The sequence below is a fragment of the Oenanthe melanoleuca genome, chromosome Z, assembly GCF_029582105.1.
Source record: "Oenanthe melanoleuca isolate GR-GAL-2019-014 chromosome Z, OMel1.0, whole genome shotgun sequence".
NCBI lineage: Eukaryota > Metazoa > Chordata > Aves > Passeriformes > Muscicapidae > Oenanthe > Oenanthe melanoleuca.
In genome coordinates this window covers 42,583,859-42,602,350 of record NC_079362.1, presented here as the reverse complement: position 1 = coordinate 42,602,350, position 18,492 = coordinate 42,583,859, and the positions used below count along the sequence as shown (strand labels likewise).

The following is an 18,492-nucleotide window of genomic DNA, read 5'->3' as shown; positions in this document are numbered from 1 at the left end:
ATGTGGTGGTTATTTTGCCTCATCTTTTTAGCTGAAGCAGTGGAGAGTCTTTTGGAATGTACTTCTTCAAACGTAAGTGTTCTGAATTCAGTACTGTGAACATGTCACGAATTTCCAAAACATACCTTTAAGACTTCAGTTCCAATCTTACCAAATTTATAATAAAATTCTTCTTGTTGAAGACATCTCATTTAATTTGTTGCATAATAAATGTAAGACTGTAATTACTTTGTTTGTGGTATTTTCCTTCAGTGCCTTTGCTTTTCTCCAGACTTAAAGCAGAATCCAAAGTAGTTGTAGGTTTGATCATTTTTTAAGGATAAAAAAAATCATGAGATCAAACTACTTCAAGAATCAGAATCAATTTTCTTCAATAAGGCATCAAAAGAAACTTTAGTATTTTGGATACTAGCAACATAGAGTGAGTCATAATCAGAAAATTTAAGCATTTAATTCTTAATCCTTTGGCTCTAGATGAGAATCCAGAGTCTAAACTCCCAGTACCATGCATGTTAAGAATTGGGTCTTTAGAAGTTTACCCCATGGATGGGATAGCTGTGTGGATGAGAATAGAAGAAATTATTAATTAGCCTTGTGTGTCTGAAGTTCAGCTCATGTATAAGTGCATATGTTGATAGAACTGTAAAAGAGATCGTGGCACCTGAATTTTTAGCAATATATAGTAATATCAGATACTTGAATTCTGTGAAGTGCACTGAGAAGGAATCTTTCAACGTTTCAAGTAGATTTTATCTGTTCTTCTAGATGAGAACTGGCGAGAAGCTCGGAAGCTGAAAAATTCACCTCAGTGTATCTTGCAGCCCTTGGATGTAAAACTAGAATTTAGCAGGGCTATGGTTGTTACTGATGCAAGAATGCCTAGGTATGTATTTTTCCCAGTTTTGAAATTTTATGGTCAACGACTTTTTTGAGGGGGAAAAAGAGGGGAAAAAATTAAGATCTAGTCATAACTATGCACTTTAGAGTTGGATATATGTAAATCTAGTAAGTAAAATGCATTTATCTAGAAAAATAGGAAATAAAATTAAAGCAAGTTTGAGATACTGAAAAGGCAATAGAATGTTATACTAGTATGTTAAACATATTTAAAAATTTTTATTAAAGATATTACTGCTTCTTCTAATTCAGCCTTCCTAATAGCTGTATTTCAGTTCTCATTGAAAATACCAAGAAGCTAAAAATCTGAATTTAAAATCAATTCTGTAAATACCAAAAAAATATTTTGAATAGTAATGATGTCATACTCCCTCTCTTTTGACTTGTCTTATTGCTCTAGTTAGTTTATCTGCTATGGATCACTTCTCCTAGAAACAGCTCTAATGCCTGGAGCTTGCACCTAGGGTTGTTTAGCAAAATCTTGTTAGTTATGGAAATTGTACTAATCAGAAGAAAATAATGAATACTGTCAATAACAATGAATGATTGCATTTTGTAATGCTGCCACTTTCTAGAAACCTGGGAGGCCAGATTCTGAATTTTGATGCTTACAAAACATCAAAAAACACAAAACATGTTTTGCCTCCTTATTCTTTCTCTGTTTGGTGAAGAAGATCAAATAAGGTTAATGCAATTCACAGGAATCTCTTTTATGTTAGAAATTGAGATTTCATTTCTATGGTCATGTAACAGAATTACATAATTTTAATGTAGGTTTGTAATTCACATCTCTCAAAAATTACAAAGGTATAGCCTGGATTAAGGGTGTCTTCACTCAATGAGTACACATATTGCAGTATTGCAATACTACCTGTCTAATTGTCTTGGCTACCAGGTGTGCTTTGGCAGTTAATGTGTCCAAACTGATTCTGGAAAATTTCTGTGTAATTTTTCTTTATATCACATTGGGCACAAATGATAAAGGTTAAATGTAGCTTTTGTGTCAGCAACAATCCCCCAAACTGTAAATTTTAATTTAGTTGAATATGGTATTATGTTCACATCAGTTATATATATCTATATCTATATATAGATATAGATAGATATATATAGATATATGAATGTATTTTTAATGTATATGTTCCTTTATATTTCGGTTTTTGTAAGTATTCTGTCATGTCAATATTGTCATGTATACTGTCCAGTATCATTTTCCCAGAGTTTTTTTAAAGTAATATTTGGAACTGTCTGCATACAACAGCATAGTTCTGTTGTGAAAAATGAGTGGAAAGATGTTAGTTTAACAGCAAAACTGAGAGTTGTTGTTTAATGTAGTAAATTTTTACAAATTAGTTTCTTGGTTTGGAAGGCCCGTTTTACATTTAGTCATCCGAGAAGCAGATGATTGGGTGTCTCTATTTTTTGATTCTTTGATTGTATGTCTTTCAGTGACAATTGAACTCATTTGTGTTCTTTGTGATTCTGTTCAAATTAGTAATGAATTTACTAGGCTTTGTCCTGACTTTGTTTAGAAAGGCACATTTCTATGTTGCTGCCTTGAGGAGAATACTAATTTAGGTAATTTTGTTAATGACTACTGTATCCAAGGACTTTCTCTGTTCATCTGTGTTTTCACCTACTGATATTTCCTAATCCTTAAAATGGACTTTCAGTCTGGATATGAATATCTGCATTTCTTTCATTTCTGGTAATAGGGCGCTCCTTTCTATTACTTGACATTTGGAAGCACTAATATGATTCTGTAGTTTTATAGTCTGTGTAAGGGGTTTTTTTTGGTGGTGGTTTTTTTTTTGTTTTGTTTTTGTTTTGTGTGGGGTTTTTTTGTGGTTTTTTTTTTTTTTTTTTTTTTTTTTTTTGTTTTTTTTTTTTTTTTTTTTTTTTTTTTTTTTTTGTTTTTTTTTTTTGTTTTGTTTTGTTTTGTTGTGTTGTATGGTTCTTTCATGTTCTGGAGAAGGTGTCTGAGAGTCTGTCATATGGTTTTTGAAGGTGTATGAAGAAAGTATTAAGATAGCAATGTTAAGAGCATCCTATATAATAGCATTCCTTATAAACACAGTAAAAATTCCAAGTGAATGAATGTACCTATTTGCAGCTTTGATGGTGGCATTCCAGACTGAACTTGAAGAAAGATTCTGCACAGATTTCCTTGTCAATTGAAGCACTTAGCTTCTCTGTGCCTCAGTCTCTACAAATGGGGTGTAGTTGATTCTCTGTACAGAGTTTTCCCAAACCTTAAAAGCTTTTCTTTAAAGAGCAGTGTAGAGAGCTCAGATTATTTGCAGTTGTCTGCTTTGTATCTGCTCAGTGCCTTCCTTCTAACTGTATGGGCTGTCTGTTGTACAAACGTTCATCAAAAATGTCTCAACAGCATACACAAATTTTTGTAGAGAGGTTTAAGTGCAATGAAAGTGAGAATTGCTATTGTATATTTAATTACTATTGCTCCTCCAGCAACTGAGAAGCACAGTAGAGAGAGAGGTCCTTCAAACCTGGTAGTTACACGTCCACATTAACCCTCTCCATAATAATAAAAGAACAAAAAGGGGGGAAAAAAAAAAAAAGAGTCTAAATCTTCCTCTGATAGAACTGAAATTAAGAATAAGAGTAGTAGTTAAGAATTAATCCTGTAAGTTTAAAGATGCGAAGAAGTTTATAAATGGAAGAAAACTAGTTACTGTCACAGTTTAACATGTACAATTTTGTGCTTCCTTAAGTGTCAAAAGCTGTTTTTTAAGATTCGTAAGTATCAAAGTTACTAAGATGGATTGAAAATGTGGAGCTTTTTGTTCTCACGTCTTCTTCAGTATTATATTTTAGGTCACTTTGAAGACTTAGATGTGAGTTAAGCTCATCAAAAGAAGCAGGCTTGTCTTGTTCCTTACATACTATGCATTAAGAACCTCGTGCTGCCTGTTACCTGTTGAACAGACCTCTTTATCGTTCTAAGTAGAAGTTGTAATAAAACAACAATATGTTCTTTGAGCAAATTTTCTGCTTACATCTGTTGCACTCTCTTGTTTGAGGATCTAAGTTGTGTTTTGTGTTTTAAGTCTTTAAAAATCCAGTGCCTTTGATGTGATTCTGCTTATTATTTTGCCAAATTCTGTTCAAATACACTTAAAATATGTTTTACTGTCTTCATTTTTAAAAATGGTTATTTTACTCTTTTATACCCTGTATTTCTATATGTTTATTACTTTGTTAGATATCTAGGCTATTGCTATAGTCATCTTAACTATATATGAGTTTTAGGAAGTATTTTGTATTCTTTTTTTTATATTTTGAGCCCTAAACATTCATATGCAAAAAACACCTCCACCTTCTCTTTTGTGTAAAAGCTCAGTTATGTGATTTATTTAAAGTAATTAAATGCATGAACATGAGAAAGCAATTTCTGGTTGTTAGGAAAATATGCCGTGTGTAACCTAACCAGAAGTGGTTATTAGTACCATTTGTAGTCCTGATCCACAAGGCTGTGTAGCAAATGGAAATAAAATTATGCTGCTAAGTGGGTATTTGTTATCAAGCAGCTTTTTTTGTGTGCAACAGAAGGATTGCATATATATATACATGCATATGCATGTACATATACTACATATTATGGTTAGATGAAGAATTTTCTGACCAGGACGACTTGTGTTTTTCAGAAGAAAAATAACATGAAGTTTGATTGAAAAAAATTTAAGTTGTATTAACTATGGAACTTTTGACTTCGGTTCTTTAAAAAACAGGTTCAAACTGTCGGGACAGTTGCCTTTACTTTCTATCCAAATATCAGACCAGAAGGTGACAAGTATCTTGGAGCTAATTGATAGCATTCCTAAGCCAGAAAGTGCCCCTGCTACCAGCTCTCCTCCAAAAATGACTGAGGTAAGGTTTTTAAAAGAGATTTCATTAAAAATTATTAGAAAAATGCCTTCTTGGTATTAGCATTCCAGTTTTGAAAGGTGCTCAAGGGAGTGACGAACAAGCATTGATTTAGTGCCTCTTGAAAAAGTTAGCTCTTTCTATAAAGCTGTAGAAAAATGTCTTGCTATTTAGTTAGTTTATTATGAACTTTATCCAATAATAATGAAATAGTTGTCCAGTGCTTGGATTTTAAGTAGAACTTCTCAGAGTTTTACTACTATGGGAATTAAATTGTAGTTCATAATAATCTTGACTAACAAACATACTCAGTTTTGTTGAGGATTAGTTTAATTAATTGTATCTTCAAATTCGCATGTGTATCATGTGCAGAATTTGGGTTCAGCTGTTTTGTGTAGTGAAGAAAATGTTAAAGTGCTGGAATTTTTGAAGTTCAATTATTATGTGATGTTAAATGAGAGTTTCAAAAGCCAAACAAAAAATATTCACTATCTGTTTTATAAACAATGTCTGCCTGGCAGAAGTAGTAGGTTTTTTTTCAGCTGATCTCCGTGCTTTTCCCATTTCAAGTCCTTTACACAATGTAGCTCAGGGGTAGAAGTTCTTCCTTGTGCTTGTAATGATCAGGATTTTGGAGAACGGTTCTTGATCTTTCACCACCCCCTTTCCTTGGTGAATATGGTTTGGGTCACTGGTTTATACCTTCTTCAGAACAGAAGTTTGTCCCCTTCTTATTATTTAGTATATTGAAAAATGTATTTCACCTTTTGAGCTGTTCTTAACTGAATTAGGAAATTAACTCACAGTTGCTAATTTTCGACATGACTAGTCTGTGTGATTTGGCTGTGTTTTATGCATGTATAAAGAAGTCCTATCATTAGAATACATGTAAAATCTTAAAAGTCAGATGAAATTTGTCTCTCTATTTTTCTGTCATTTGTAAATATTTCTAACAATCTGTTATTTAGTAACTCATGCACTTGGTTCTACAGGACTAGTAGTCATCTTTGTATTTGGGATTTTTTTAGATTATTTGATAACTATATTTCCGTCTTTGTGCAAATTATTCTGCACTGTTTTGGAAAGCTGTTGCTGTAGTTTGGTATTTTCTGTGGCTTATATTAGCATAATATTTACTAACAGTAAATGCAACAATTAGACATGCATACCAATTGAAAGTATATATAGAGAGTGAAAACTGTTTTTCTTTGTGTAATTCTTGCAGTCTCTTTAGTGGTGCCATTAAAATTTTAGCTAATTCTGACTTCTTTCACTCTTCATATGTTAATAGTATACCCAAGAAAAAACCAAAGCTTCCTTAGTCTCTGTTGTGTTGTGCAAATAATCACAGATTAACGGTTTTTTTTTTACTTTTACATAAATAGAGTCTGCATGTATAAGATGATAGTCCTGTGCTTTATAACATGGACGGTACTTGAATTTAGTTACAGAATTCAACTATGACATCTGAAGTATTTTAAGTGACCTTGAAGTAATTAGTATTACCTGTACATTAGTTGTGATGTACACTAGGTGAGGTGAGGAAAAACTGTGGACCAAGGATAAATAATTGCATTATATGTGAATCCATATCAAAACTTACGCTTAAACCTGTCTGCTCAAGCTTCCGTTTACTTTAGAACTTGACAGACTTCAATTGCTGGTGTTAGATTCAGTTAATTTGAGTGGATTTTGTGCTTTGGTGGCAGGTATGCTCCCATGCTGTCATCCTTTCTGCTGTAATTCTTCTGAAATTCGTTAGCATCACATAATTTCTGAGCTAAAAGGGATGTGAAATCCTTTTTCAGACTTCCATTTTCTTCTTTACATTCTGAGTTAGTGGTGGATGTGTTCTTGGTCTGTAAAAACAAGAAGACGTTTTAGAAAAGATCCTTCTACATTTTTGCACTCAGCATTTTAGTCCAAGAAGACACTTAAGTGTGTAAGGCTATTTTTCATGATTTGATGCTATGAAGTCAAATTTCACAGTTTTTTTCTCCTTGTTTTCTTAGAATGTGGAATTACAGATTAGACACTTTCACAGTTACAAGACTCTTAAATACTCTTAAATACTTCGTAGACATTAATGTATTCAGTAAAGTCAGATTACCTAGGCTGGAGACCAAGAGAGATGTGGGAATGTTCAGAGTGAGATGAAAAATGTAGACTTGGAAACAATTTCAAGATGAATGTTTCTTGTTGCCGTAATGTATGTAGATTTGATACTGTGATTTTTGTGAATAATTGTTGGTGCCTGAGCTTTAAAAGGTGCAGTAACAAGGGAGGGGAGAAAGTGTGGTGATGTGGGGAAAGAACTGCTGTCAGCCATATAGTCCAGAGCCAAAGGCACTCAAGAAGAAAGTGCACAGTGCTCCTCTTACTTTGATACTCTGTGCAAGGCACATGTATAATACATGTGCATGTGGAGCTTGCAGGTTAGAGGTCTTACCAAACTCAGATTGCTGAGATTGCCTTCTGAGACTTGATGATAAATCATTTGGATACCTTTTCTAAGAGAACTTAATTCTGTCATATATGCAACCGTGTGGAGTGGAGAAATCATGTTCTAGAGTGCACTCTAGTGGCGTTTCACATATTTTGAGTTACTACTCTGGGTTGTGCATAACTGCACTTTACAACTGAAGACTCAGAATCACAGATTATCCTGACTAGAAAGGACCCACAAGGATCACAAGTCCAGCTTCAGGCCCTGTGCAGGACCATTCCTAGGTGTCATACCATATACCTGAGAGCATTGTCTCAACACTTCTTGAACTCTCCTGGGCTGGTGCTGTGACCACTTCCCTTGGGAGCCTGTTCCAGTGCCCAAACATGTTCTTGGGAAGGGATGTTTTCGTAGTGTAAACCTCCCTGACATCCCTTCATGCTGTTCCTCGAGTCCTGTCACTGGTTACCAGAGAGAAGAGATCAGTGTCTGCCCCTCTGCTTCCTCTTGTGAGAAAGATGGAAACTACTGTGAGGCCCTCTCTCAGTACTTTACCAGTTGTTTTTTTTTTCCCTAATGTCTGAAGCAGTGCTATTCAATGAAGTGAGGTGCCAGGTCCCACACCGGGGTCACAATAGCCCCAAGCAATGTTACAGGCTGGGGACAGAGTGGCTGAAAAGCTGTCCAGCAGAAAAGGAACTAGAAGTGCTGGTTAACAGCCAACTGAACATGAGCCAGTGTGTGCTCTGGGAACCAAGGGTATCCTGTATCACCAATGGTGTGACCAGTAGGGCCAAGGCCCTACTGTCCCGCTGTCTTTGGCACTGGTGAGGCTGCATCTAGAATCCTGTGCTCAGTTTTGGGCTCCTGACTGCAAGAAAAACTGAGGTATTGGTCTTTTTCCCAAGTAAAACATGCCAGGACAAGAGTAAATAGCCTCAGATTGCTCCAGAGGAGGTTTAGATAGGAAATTAGGACAATTTTTTCACCAAAATGATTGTGAAGCATTGCAGGAGGCTGCCCAGTAGATGAGTCACCATCCCTGCAGCTATTTAAAAGACTTGTAGATGTGGCATTCAAGTTTACCACTAAATCATGTCTTTGGCAGTGGTAGCTTTACAGTTGGACTTGGTGATCTGAAGAGTCTTTTCTAACCTAAATGCTTCTATGATTCTATGAAATACAAATACCTCTTTGCTCTAATATTTTGTGCATCTCTTTTTTCTTTTTCCCCCACCCAGCACTTATGTTGTTTTTGTAAAGAGCCGTTATCTTTCTGGTTCTCTGAAGTTGCTGTATTGTAGTCCTTTGAGGGACTATGTTTTATCTTTTATGATTTTTCATATTATATGCCATTTCTGACTCTCTTGATCTATGAAGTAGAATGTTTGAACCTCTTCACTGCGTTTCCTCGTGTGCTCGCTCTGGTTAGATGCAAGTGCAATATTTGCTACTTCTACCTATTTTAGGCCTAATTTCTCCCATGCTTATAATTTTAGTAATGTGTTTAACTTTGATTTGCACTTAAACTAAGTTTCCCAAGTTGTAAAACTTGGATGCAGCATATATGCATGCAATAGCATGACCAATAAAGACAAGAAAAAATTTTGTTATCTCCTGTTTCAGGCTGTACTGACCCCTGTGCTTTCAGTACCACATGTATCGCAAGGCATGTATCCTGTTTTGGATCTTCATTCATTTGCTGAGTCAGGTAATATAATCTGTTTTAAAGTCTTGCTTAAGAAGTGGGTCAAGTTGGAAGTTTTTGAGTTCTTTGAATTAATTTAATATTCTTGCTGTAAGCAAGGATATGGAGCTTTGTTTCAAGTTCTTGAGGGCTGAGTAGTGTTAATATTCTGTTTAGCTTATAATTCATACTGCACAAACTACTTGAGTATTTTCTCATAACAATAAAATTCTGTATGCTGATGTATGTCATTCCCTTCCTGAGGGCATAGCAGGAAAATTTGGTATGGTGGGTTTATTTTTGTGAAGGCATATGAAGTAGTATGAAATTTTAACTTCAGCGTGTACATAGTCCTCTGATGATGGTTTTAACTGTTTTCTTATGGTGAAGGATTTCTCTTCTACTTAGATGGATTTAAATTGCAAGTAGTGAAATGATGACTGTTAGAAACAGCTGTGTTTTTATAAATAAACATTTTGACTTCTAGTGGATAAAGCAGAAGATTGGCTGTGGGAGAGCCAGTTGTATTCAATACTGCCTAGCTGTTCAAAACAGCTTAGCTAGAGCCTAGCATTTCATCTAGTAGTTGCATTAGAAAAACAATTAAATAGATCAGTGTTATTTCACTATCAGTCATGTTTGTGATGCCAAAACACTCAACTGGAGAAACAGAAAACCAGGATACTACTCCTTTCTCAAGTTAATGATTTGTGTGGTTAACAAACACTAGCAAAATTATCAGCAAAGTTATTATGTGTACTTTATAGCTTTAAATACAGTGTGTATGCACTATGTATAAAAATATGTATTTGTCCATCTTCATCTGTTTTTATATGAGTTCTTTTAAGTGTCCAGAGGTAGAGTGGAAATGTCTTTCAGTTCTTAAAAAACAGGCTGAAGTGAGAATGCATTGTTGCAACAAGTAATTTGAGAAAGCAATAGCTAGATTTAGATTTGAATAAAATCTGACTTTTAATCTATAGTATACATACAGCTATACAGTCCTTTTAAGTGATTTATTTAAATTCTCTATCCTTCACCCTCCAAAAACTCAGGACTGCTTTTAAGCTTTACAAAATACTTCATGTAATTTTTTGAGTTTTTTTAGAAGGATTTTTCTTCCACAGTTACCTTATATTTCAGTGTTTATGGCTTTTAGGTGAAGGAGAAGACCTTCACAAGACATTGCAATCTGTTTATCTTGGTCATATTTCTGCACTAATATAAAGTAGATTAAAAGCTTGATAGTTCTTGATAATCTCTCTGAAATGGGAGATCTACAGCAGGGAGAAATCCCAAGTAGTGTGCCTGATGTTGAGACCAGTGTCAATGTCCTGTATTGTCAACAGCAGTCTAATCAGAAGACAGATGAAGCTGTTAGGTCATACCAAAGGCAAGACAGAGACAAGCGTCATTTTTGCTGTCTTTTGCAAAGCCAAAAGTAAGGGAATGCTGATGAAGGAATTAGCTAATGAGATCTGAAGTTACGATGACATGATGGAGGCAGTTGTAGGTGGGGTGTAAAGTTGTGGAGGCAGGAGTTGAGATGGTTATGGAAACGGATTTTGTCAGTTGTTAGTTGTCAGCTAGATACTTGTATGTTTAAGCCTTTATAGATTTAAAAACTCTAGGTCACAGTACTGTAAAATATTGGCTGTGTAAATTGGCTGCATAGGTAATGTTGTTGTGATTTAATCGGTAGAATCAGAAGAAGAATTTTATGATGCACTAAGCAGTCCTGTGGAAGATGTGCCATTTTTTGAAGTCCCAACTGATTCCCTCAAGCAGGCTGTCAGTGCAAGGCGAAAAACCCTACACAAACAAGAATCTTTGAAAAATATGACGGATTTCCAGCTGAAGTTTGAAGTAGCTGAGGTAAAATTATTTTTTAAAATTTCCCTGAAGCACAGCAGAACTTTAATTTTTTCCGTGTTTGTTGTGTTTATAAATCCATATTTGCAGACATATTCATTCCCCTTTTTTCCCTGTAAATATTCAATGTTTTTTCCACGTCATAGTTGTACTTCTGTATCCTTGTCATCACTGAAATGCTTTGATTTATCCTTTTGATTTCCCAACTCACTTTGTCACTGAATTTTCTTTACCTATGTCTCAGAAATTACATTACACATTTGTTTTAGCTAAATATGTATTTGTGACGTCTTTCTTTGCAGATACTACTATGGTCAATGGGAACACTTCATTAATGTTTTATGTTGTAACAAGCACCATATTTTTGGTTATAGTTTTTCCCAGATGCTGTTGCCCACACATATAAATCTGTCACATCTTCATTGTAAGAGTTCTCTGTGTTCTTGCTGCTTCAAGCTTGTGGCGGGGAAAAAGAGTATTTTATCCAAATGCAAAGTGTATCAGTTCTAGTAAAAGAGGTTGTCTCTCAACACTATTGTTAACTTTGTCATTACACCATCATGGCTATGCCACTGTTATTTCTGCAATTCAGTGTATTTTACCTTACATTTATCTTAAAAATAAATTGTACAAATTCAGTTAACTTTACAAATTTTGTTTTATGGTAGAGCTCACAGAATGTCTTCAACACACCACAGCTAGCTTGTAGCATGCTATATACTACACCTTTACTACAAATAAAACTGAAATGTACTGTTTGTGTGATGACATGACCTTATTTAGAACTTGTAGTCTAAAAGGAGGATGTTGCATTATTTTCTAATGACAACTTAAAATCTTTAAGAAAAAAATTAAATTTGGAATCTATTAGAAATCACCTGTGTTGTCCTCATAGTTGAAAATTACTTACTGGGTTTTGTTTTGATTTTCCTTGGTTGAAGACAGCTTTACATGGAAAGGAAGAATAAATGTATTTGTTTTTTGTCAAAGCTGGATACAACAGCTCAGCCGTGTATTTATTTAACAACAGTATTGTCATGCATTGGTGAAAATGGAGTAAATCTTCTTGCCAGACATTCAACTTGGGAATCTCTTAGCAGGAAAATTCAGAGAAATTCCAGTGAAAGTAGTAAACACTTCGTGCTGACTGAAAATCTAGTTTGACTGTATTGAACATTGCTGAGTGCTGTAAAGAATTTTTTTAAAAAATAATTTAGTTTGTGTAATGGTTGCTTTGCTATTACATACATGCATGTTTGAAGTTTTTGTTGTGATATCAGCAGCCAGTACTTCTTGTTGAATTGTTTATTTTTTTCCAAGGCATTTACTGTATAAAATTAACTTATCAATACACAAATAGACATTAACCAATAAAATGTAAATGAATGTATTATACTCTGTATAAAAGCTTAAGAGGTTTTTTAACTTCTTATAATCCCTTACTGGTTTTGGGTGTGTGTTTTGGGGTTTTTTTTAGGTCTTAATTACATTATGCCGTCTTACTGGTGATGCTGAGATGCCTGTGCTCCAGCTTGATATTTTGGGCTTAGGTACTGAACTTAAAATGAGAACATTTGACATGACTGGGAGTGCTTTCCTTCGTGAAGTTGGTCTTCTGTGCCCAGAGTATATTGGTAAGTATTTATAATCTGGTCAAGGAATTATTCACAAAGAACACTGTCAATTTGTCTTCAAAAACTCTATACAGATTTTGTCAAATAAGGAAGGTTTGCATCCTAAGTTAAGTCCAGGGCGGAGGGCAAGTAAATCAGGAGCTCATCCTCTTATTAGTGCTTTGGTAAATATATTCTGGTGCTGATGATTGTAGAGAGACATTTAACTATTTTACATCTGTAGAAGAGGTTTTTGTGATTAAACAGTAATGACAGCTAGTAGCCTAGTTGACAGTTTAGATTAAGAAAGTTTAAATTTTTTCTTTTCTTCTTTTTTTTTTTTTTTTTAGATGACAATGACAAACCAGTTTACATAATTACTACACTGGATAATGTAGAAGATGATCTTCTCACTCTGGAGTATATTAAGGTTAGGAAAGAGTAGACTTTGCTTTTGAATTGTAAGCATGTCATAAACATCACATTAATATGCAGCAGATGTTGTTACTTACTGATGTTTTTAACATCTTGACTGTCATGTGCAAAGTCTGTCTGCTCTTTCAACAGAATAACTTATACATCTTAAATTGTAGTGCTTTTGTAAATAAGTTTTCATAAATGGAATTTACAAACTTCTGATTTGTTTGTTTTATGTGCACTTTTGGTGAAATAGACTGATATTAAAGGACCAGAACTGAAGACTGTCTATCAGAATGTTCTACAGAAAATAAAGGTATGATATCTTTTTATAATATAAGTTCCTCAGTTTGGTAGGAGAGGCATATGGATAAACCAAATTTTTTTCTTTTAGGTGAACTTTTCTTCTCTAGATGTTCATTTGCATACTGAAGCTCTGCTGAATGCTATGAACTATCTGAATAATCTTTTACCTAAACAAGGAACTAAAGTTGCAGAAGAACCAGTCCATGAAAAAACAGAGGAGAAGAAGGATGTTCTTAAAAAATTAAGTAAGTTTCTTAATTATTTTTTCCTCTTTTCATTCCTCTCTCTTCACTTAAGTAAGGAATAAAACAAAATGTATTTTCAATCTTTGCAAACTTGTCAATGATGTTTGATATGAGAAATTTTGCTTAAAATTGTATGTATTTATAGGGTTGTGCCCTTAGCCATGTACAGTTTTCTGACATATAGGTCAAGGCATACCTTTGTTATGTGTTCAAGGCACTAAATCAGTATAAATAGAAAACCCATAAACTGTTGTCAGGTTTTTATTGTTTTTTTTCCTGGTATGAATCAACGCATTTGATGGCCTTATGGTGATTACCTTGTACTTAAGGATCATTAACCTCTTACTTGCTTTGCTTTGCAGTTCAAAGGGATACCAAAATTGTACATGTCTTTGTTGAAGAATGTTAACTTTTGTTATTTTTTATTTCCCATAGCATCAAAAAAATCAAAGTATGAAGATGTTATTGACCTCATTATCTGTGCGGATTTATCGTGTTTGAGTATTTTTATCAGAGAGAAAAGCCATAGAATAGCTGAAATTCATATTGAAGGTAGGAGCAAAACTTTAATCACAAGGGTACAAAACTTTGTAACTGTAATAGTATATAGATTTTGTATGTCTGGTTTTTGAGGTCTGGATAGCCAAGTGATCATGAAGAAAACAGCAACTGATATGACTGCAAAATTGAAGAACATCATTATTGTGGATTCTGATGAGACAGCATTGTATAAAAAGGTAGGCATATGCGTGTATCATTGATTTTTTTTTTTTTTTTAATGGTTGCTGAATTAAACTTTTTAGACTCCACTCTCTACTGTGACTTTTTTCAGTCATATTTGATGTATTTGTTATATAGCTCTGACAGATTGATTTTGCTCCCACAACCAGTAATTATTAGACTGACATTAATTTGTGCAACTGTGGTATTTAGCTACTCATTGTGCCTCTTACTAAGTTGACTTTAGTGAAGAGAATTATTCAAAGCTGAGTTGTCAACTGAATATTTTCAGCAATTTCAATGGATTTTTAAAATTCAATTTTTTGTTTTCTATATATTATTGAGACACTTGAACTAAAATGTCTTAATGCTGTGAGGTACTACATATTGTTTTGAAGTTAAGTTTCTCCAGAAAGTTTTTACAGTAGAGGTACTATTTTTTTTTGTCTTCCTAAGGCTCTTTACATCACAGGAAAAGAAGTGTTCAACTTCAGAATGTTGTCATATGTGAATGCTACGGACGGCATTGAGTACACAAATATGGATGTTGTTGACAACCGTATTTATCTAACTGTTGGGTGTATTCAAGTAGTTTTTGTCAACAAGTTTGTTTCATCTATTTTGGTAAGTTTTATTTTCTGGATACTGTTTCTTAGGAACTAGGTGAAGTTGTCAGAGCAAGAAAGGGATGAGTGTTCCAGGTTGTCTATTTTTGTAGGAGCTCTTATACACTATTGCAAAAACTTTACTAGGATTGATTCTTGGGCTGTTTATTTTGCTTGTTTGTTTCTGTGGAGCAGATGAGTAAGTGAAGAGGTTTACTATTGTTAATGGTAATGTTTTTCTTAGATGATTTGTGACATCTGTTGAATATACATACCATTCATTATTTATAACACTGAAATGTAATAAGAAACCATGAAAATCATGCCCTCTCCTTAATTCTGCTAAGTAAATCAATCTTTTGCTGCTCATATGATTAAATAAAATGTGAATCCTACAAGTCATATTATGAGGTCATTTACCTTACCATCTAATTTTCCAAATATTTAGTATAGAAATTTATTTTTATATATGCATAATTTATCATATTTGAGGGAAGATTATCCTATTAAAGAATTTGGACAAAATGTATAGCAAAAATAGCATCTTAGGATGGTTTGCTATGTAAGTAACTATGATTCTTATTGTTTTTGAAGTAGTGTAATTCTTAATAATTAATTTCTGTATTCCTTTCCTAGGCTTTTATAAATAACTTTCAAGCTGCCAAGGAAGCTCTTACTGAGGCAACTGTTCGAACAGCAGAGAAAGCAGCTACAGGTGTAAAAGGGTTAGCAGAGCGTAGTTCCCGTTCGGCGCTAGATATCAATATCAAAGCACCTGTTGTGATAATTCCACAGTCAGCAATGTCTGCAAATGTCCTGGTGGCTGATCTTGGTCTAATCACGGTGAAGAACCAGTTCTTCATTGCTAAGACAAAAACACGATGTAGTGTCCCACCTGTTATTGACTCTATGACGGTGAAATTGAGTGAACTGAAATTATACAGGTAATGTAGTATTAATATTTTTAAAATTCATTTATTCCTTTTGGGATTCTTCAGTTAGAGAGCTTCAAAGAGTAGTTGAATAATTAGGTAATGATTGGTGATTGGCAGACTATTATCTTGGAATATAACAGCCAACTAACAGTTTTTTAAAGTAATGAAAATGTATGGTTTAGGAAAAAGAGCAATCTGCACATCTTTAAATAGAAGCAAATGTTTGTTCAGGGTAAATTGTGTAGTACTATAGATTTATGCTTTGTTCATTATTTTAAGACAGGCTATATCTATTTGTATTAGACTGATTTTGATGGGATTTTCAAGCTATGCATAGAAGCAAAGGTACTGACTTAGACAGCCATAAAGAACTTTGAAAATGGCCCTTGGAGCAGGGGGTTCATGGGCAGAGAGGGAATGGAAGTGGCTTTTTAAACACAGTTGAAGAGTACTGAAGAAAGAATAAATTGCTGTCCACTGGAGGGCAGGTAAGAGATCCTGACTTGCAACACATTTGTGTGTTGTGTGCCTGGTATGTGCCTGATATCTCCTCACTACAAAGGAGGGAGGTCTACTTGATGGAGTAAGGCTTCAACTAGTGCTACTTGGAGTAGTATAAAGGCAGTTTTATAGCATTATTTTAAAAGATGAGGAAAAACCAGATTTTTTTTTTTTTAAGAGTGTGCAATATGTGAAAGCTGAGAGTATTTTTCTTCTTTTCACAGATCTTACTATGAGCAAGATTCTTTGCAAACTGAAGTACAGTTGCTGCAGCCAGTCAGTCTGGAATTAGCTGTTGAACGAAATTTAGCTGCTGCGTGGTATAATGAAGTTCCTGATATTGAAATATCTGGCAGACTCAAGCCTATGAATGTAAGCAGTTTTTTCTGAAAGCAAGTGTTAAAATATTTGTGGAAAACAGATTAATTTTTCTCTATAAAAGTCCAAGCTCAGTAGTTCAGGTATTGTTTAATTTCAAGACACGGAGGTAGAATAGATTTTGTTGTTTCATAGGGGAGAAGGAAATGAGTAAATTTCTGTTCTAATTTAAGCTCTGTATTTTATCTGTGACACTGCTGGCAGACTTTGTACTATGAATTTACTATTGCTAGTTAAAAATGCTTATTGTATTCTAGTTTTTTACCTGTCAGTGTCTTTCAGTGAAAGATTGGAAAAGTTGTGGTTTATTGGTTTGTTCAGTAGCAGTGCTGAATTTGTACCTATGACAAGCCTGAATAGTTATTGGTGACCTGCTGTGCCACATAGACACTCACAGATCTATGGGGCCAGATGGGATTCATCCTAGGATAATTTAAATTTAACATAAAGAAATTTAACATAAATGAAAATTTAAACATAACATAGTTTAAGTTTAACATTAAAAATATGAAGGTTGTGAACTGTGTGAGGAAAACTGATTTGCCCGATTTTGAAATAGAACTCATAAGTATTACTGTGAAATAACTCTTACTGTGAAGTGCCTTGTGACTAAATGCAGATAAAAATTTTACAGTTGACTTTCAGTTTGTAAGTCAAAACTGTATGTGTACATATTCTGACGTTCCAGTTTCTAAATTGCAACTTGGTATTGAAAGTTTATGGATGAAAACAAAATAATGTGTGACTGACTTCTGATTTCTTGAAATTACAGTAAGGAATTGTGTGAATTTGAGAAAAAATGTTCAGCATCCTAAAGAGACTCAGATGAGATTAATTTGATTTATCTGTTTATTTGTAAGCTTAGATTTTACTTACCAAAAGTTACACAGAGTTGTTCTGATTTCCATTTCAATCTTTTTTTAAAGCTAATTCTCAGTCAGGAAGATATTACCACAATACTGAGGACATTAAATGAAAATGCAGGTGAAGGCTCTGGTGCATCAACAGCTTTGCAAGAATCAAAAGCATCAACGAGTCATTCTTGTGAAATGCATGGTACTCAGCACTCTGCAGGTAATATCGTGCAAAATTACATCATTTGGGTTTTTTAGGTATTATTGTCAATATATGGCTTATTTTGGAATTGCATTTAAAAATGAATGCCAGACTTCTTCGTGTATACCAATATTGTAGAATCACAGAAAAATTAAGGTTGCAAAAGACCTCCAAGAACATGAAATGTAGTCTTTGACCAAAAAACACTATGTCAACTTAACAATAGCACTAAATGCCATGTTTAGTCTTCTTGGCACTTGTAGGGATGGTGAATCCACCACCTTCCTGAGCAGAAATCCTTCCTGATGTCCAGCCTGAAACTCCCCTGTCTCAGCTTGAGGCTGTATCATCTTACCCTGTCACTCACTAGCTGTCTGTGAAAGGAGACCAGCCCCCCATCTTGCTACAACTTCCTTTCAAGTAGTTGTGGGCAGCAGTAGGGTCCCTCTGAGCTTCCTTTTCTCTAGCCTGAACATCTCCAGCTCCTTCAGCCACTCCTCATATAACTTATGTTCCAGACCATTCAGTGGTTCCATTGCCCTTCTCCAGACGTTTCAGGACCTCAGTTGTCTTTGTTTTGTGAGAACTGGAAAGAGGATTTGAAGTATGGTCCTTCTTTGAGTACTGGCTGAGTACAGGGGACAATCACTGTACTGGTCCTGCTGGCTACACTACTGCTGATGCAGACCAGGATGACATTGGCCACCTGGGCAAAGCTGGCTCATGTTCAGCCAGTCCTGACTAGCACTCTCAGATCATTTTCCCCTGAGCAATTTTCCAACCACTCTGTTCTCAGCCTCTAGCACTGCCTGGGATTGTTGTGATCCAAGTGCTGGGTTTGGCACCTCACCTTGTTGAACTTCATGCCACTGGCTGCAGCCTATTATCCAGTCTAACCAGACCACTCTGCAGAACCTTCCAATCCT

General features: G+C 34.7%; 1 protein-coding gene across 2 annotated transcripts in view; it reads left to right on the top strand.

Annotated features, from left to right (window-relative positions):
* VPS13A (vacuolar protein sorting 13 homolog A) overlaps positions 1-18,492 on the top strand; it is a 107,856-nt gene that overhangs the window by 31,049 nt on the left and 58,315 nt on the right. For both annotated transcript variants that reach the window (XM_056513431.1, XM_056513432.1), the window contains exons 22-35: positions 766-883; positions 4,650-4,788; positions 8,858-8,942; positions 10,621-10,793; positions 12,268-12,424; positions 12,754-12,833; positions 13,077-13,136; positions 13,215-13,371; positions 13,807-13,923; positions 14,005-14,108; positions 14,548-14,715; positions 15,333-15,640; positions 16,357-16,504; positions 17,437-17,584. In XM_056513431.1, the coding sequence (XP_056369406.1) occupies positions 766-883; positions 4,650-4,788; positions 8,858-8,942; positions 10,621-10,793; positions 12,268-12,424; positions 12,754-12,833; positions 13,077-13,136; positions 13,215-13,371; positions 13,807-13,923; positions 14,005-14,108; positions 14,548-14,715; positions 15,333-15,640; positions 16,357-16,504; positions 17,437-17,584 (1,962 nt within the window). The remainder of the gene's footprint in view (positions 1-765; positions 884-4,649; positions 4,789-8,857; positions 8,943-10,620; positions 10,794-12,267; positions 12,425-12,753; positions 12,834-13,076; positions 13,137-13,214; positions 13,372-13,806; positions 13,924-14,004; positions 14,109-14,547; positions 14,716-15,332; positions 15,641-16,356; positions 16,505-17,436; positions 17,585-18,492) is intronic.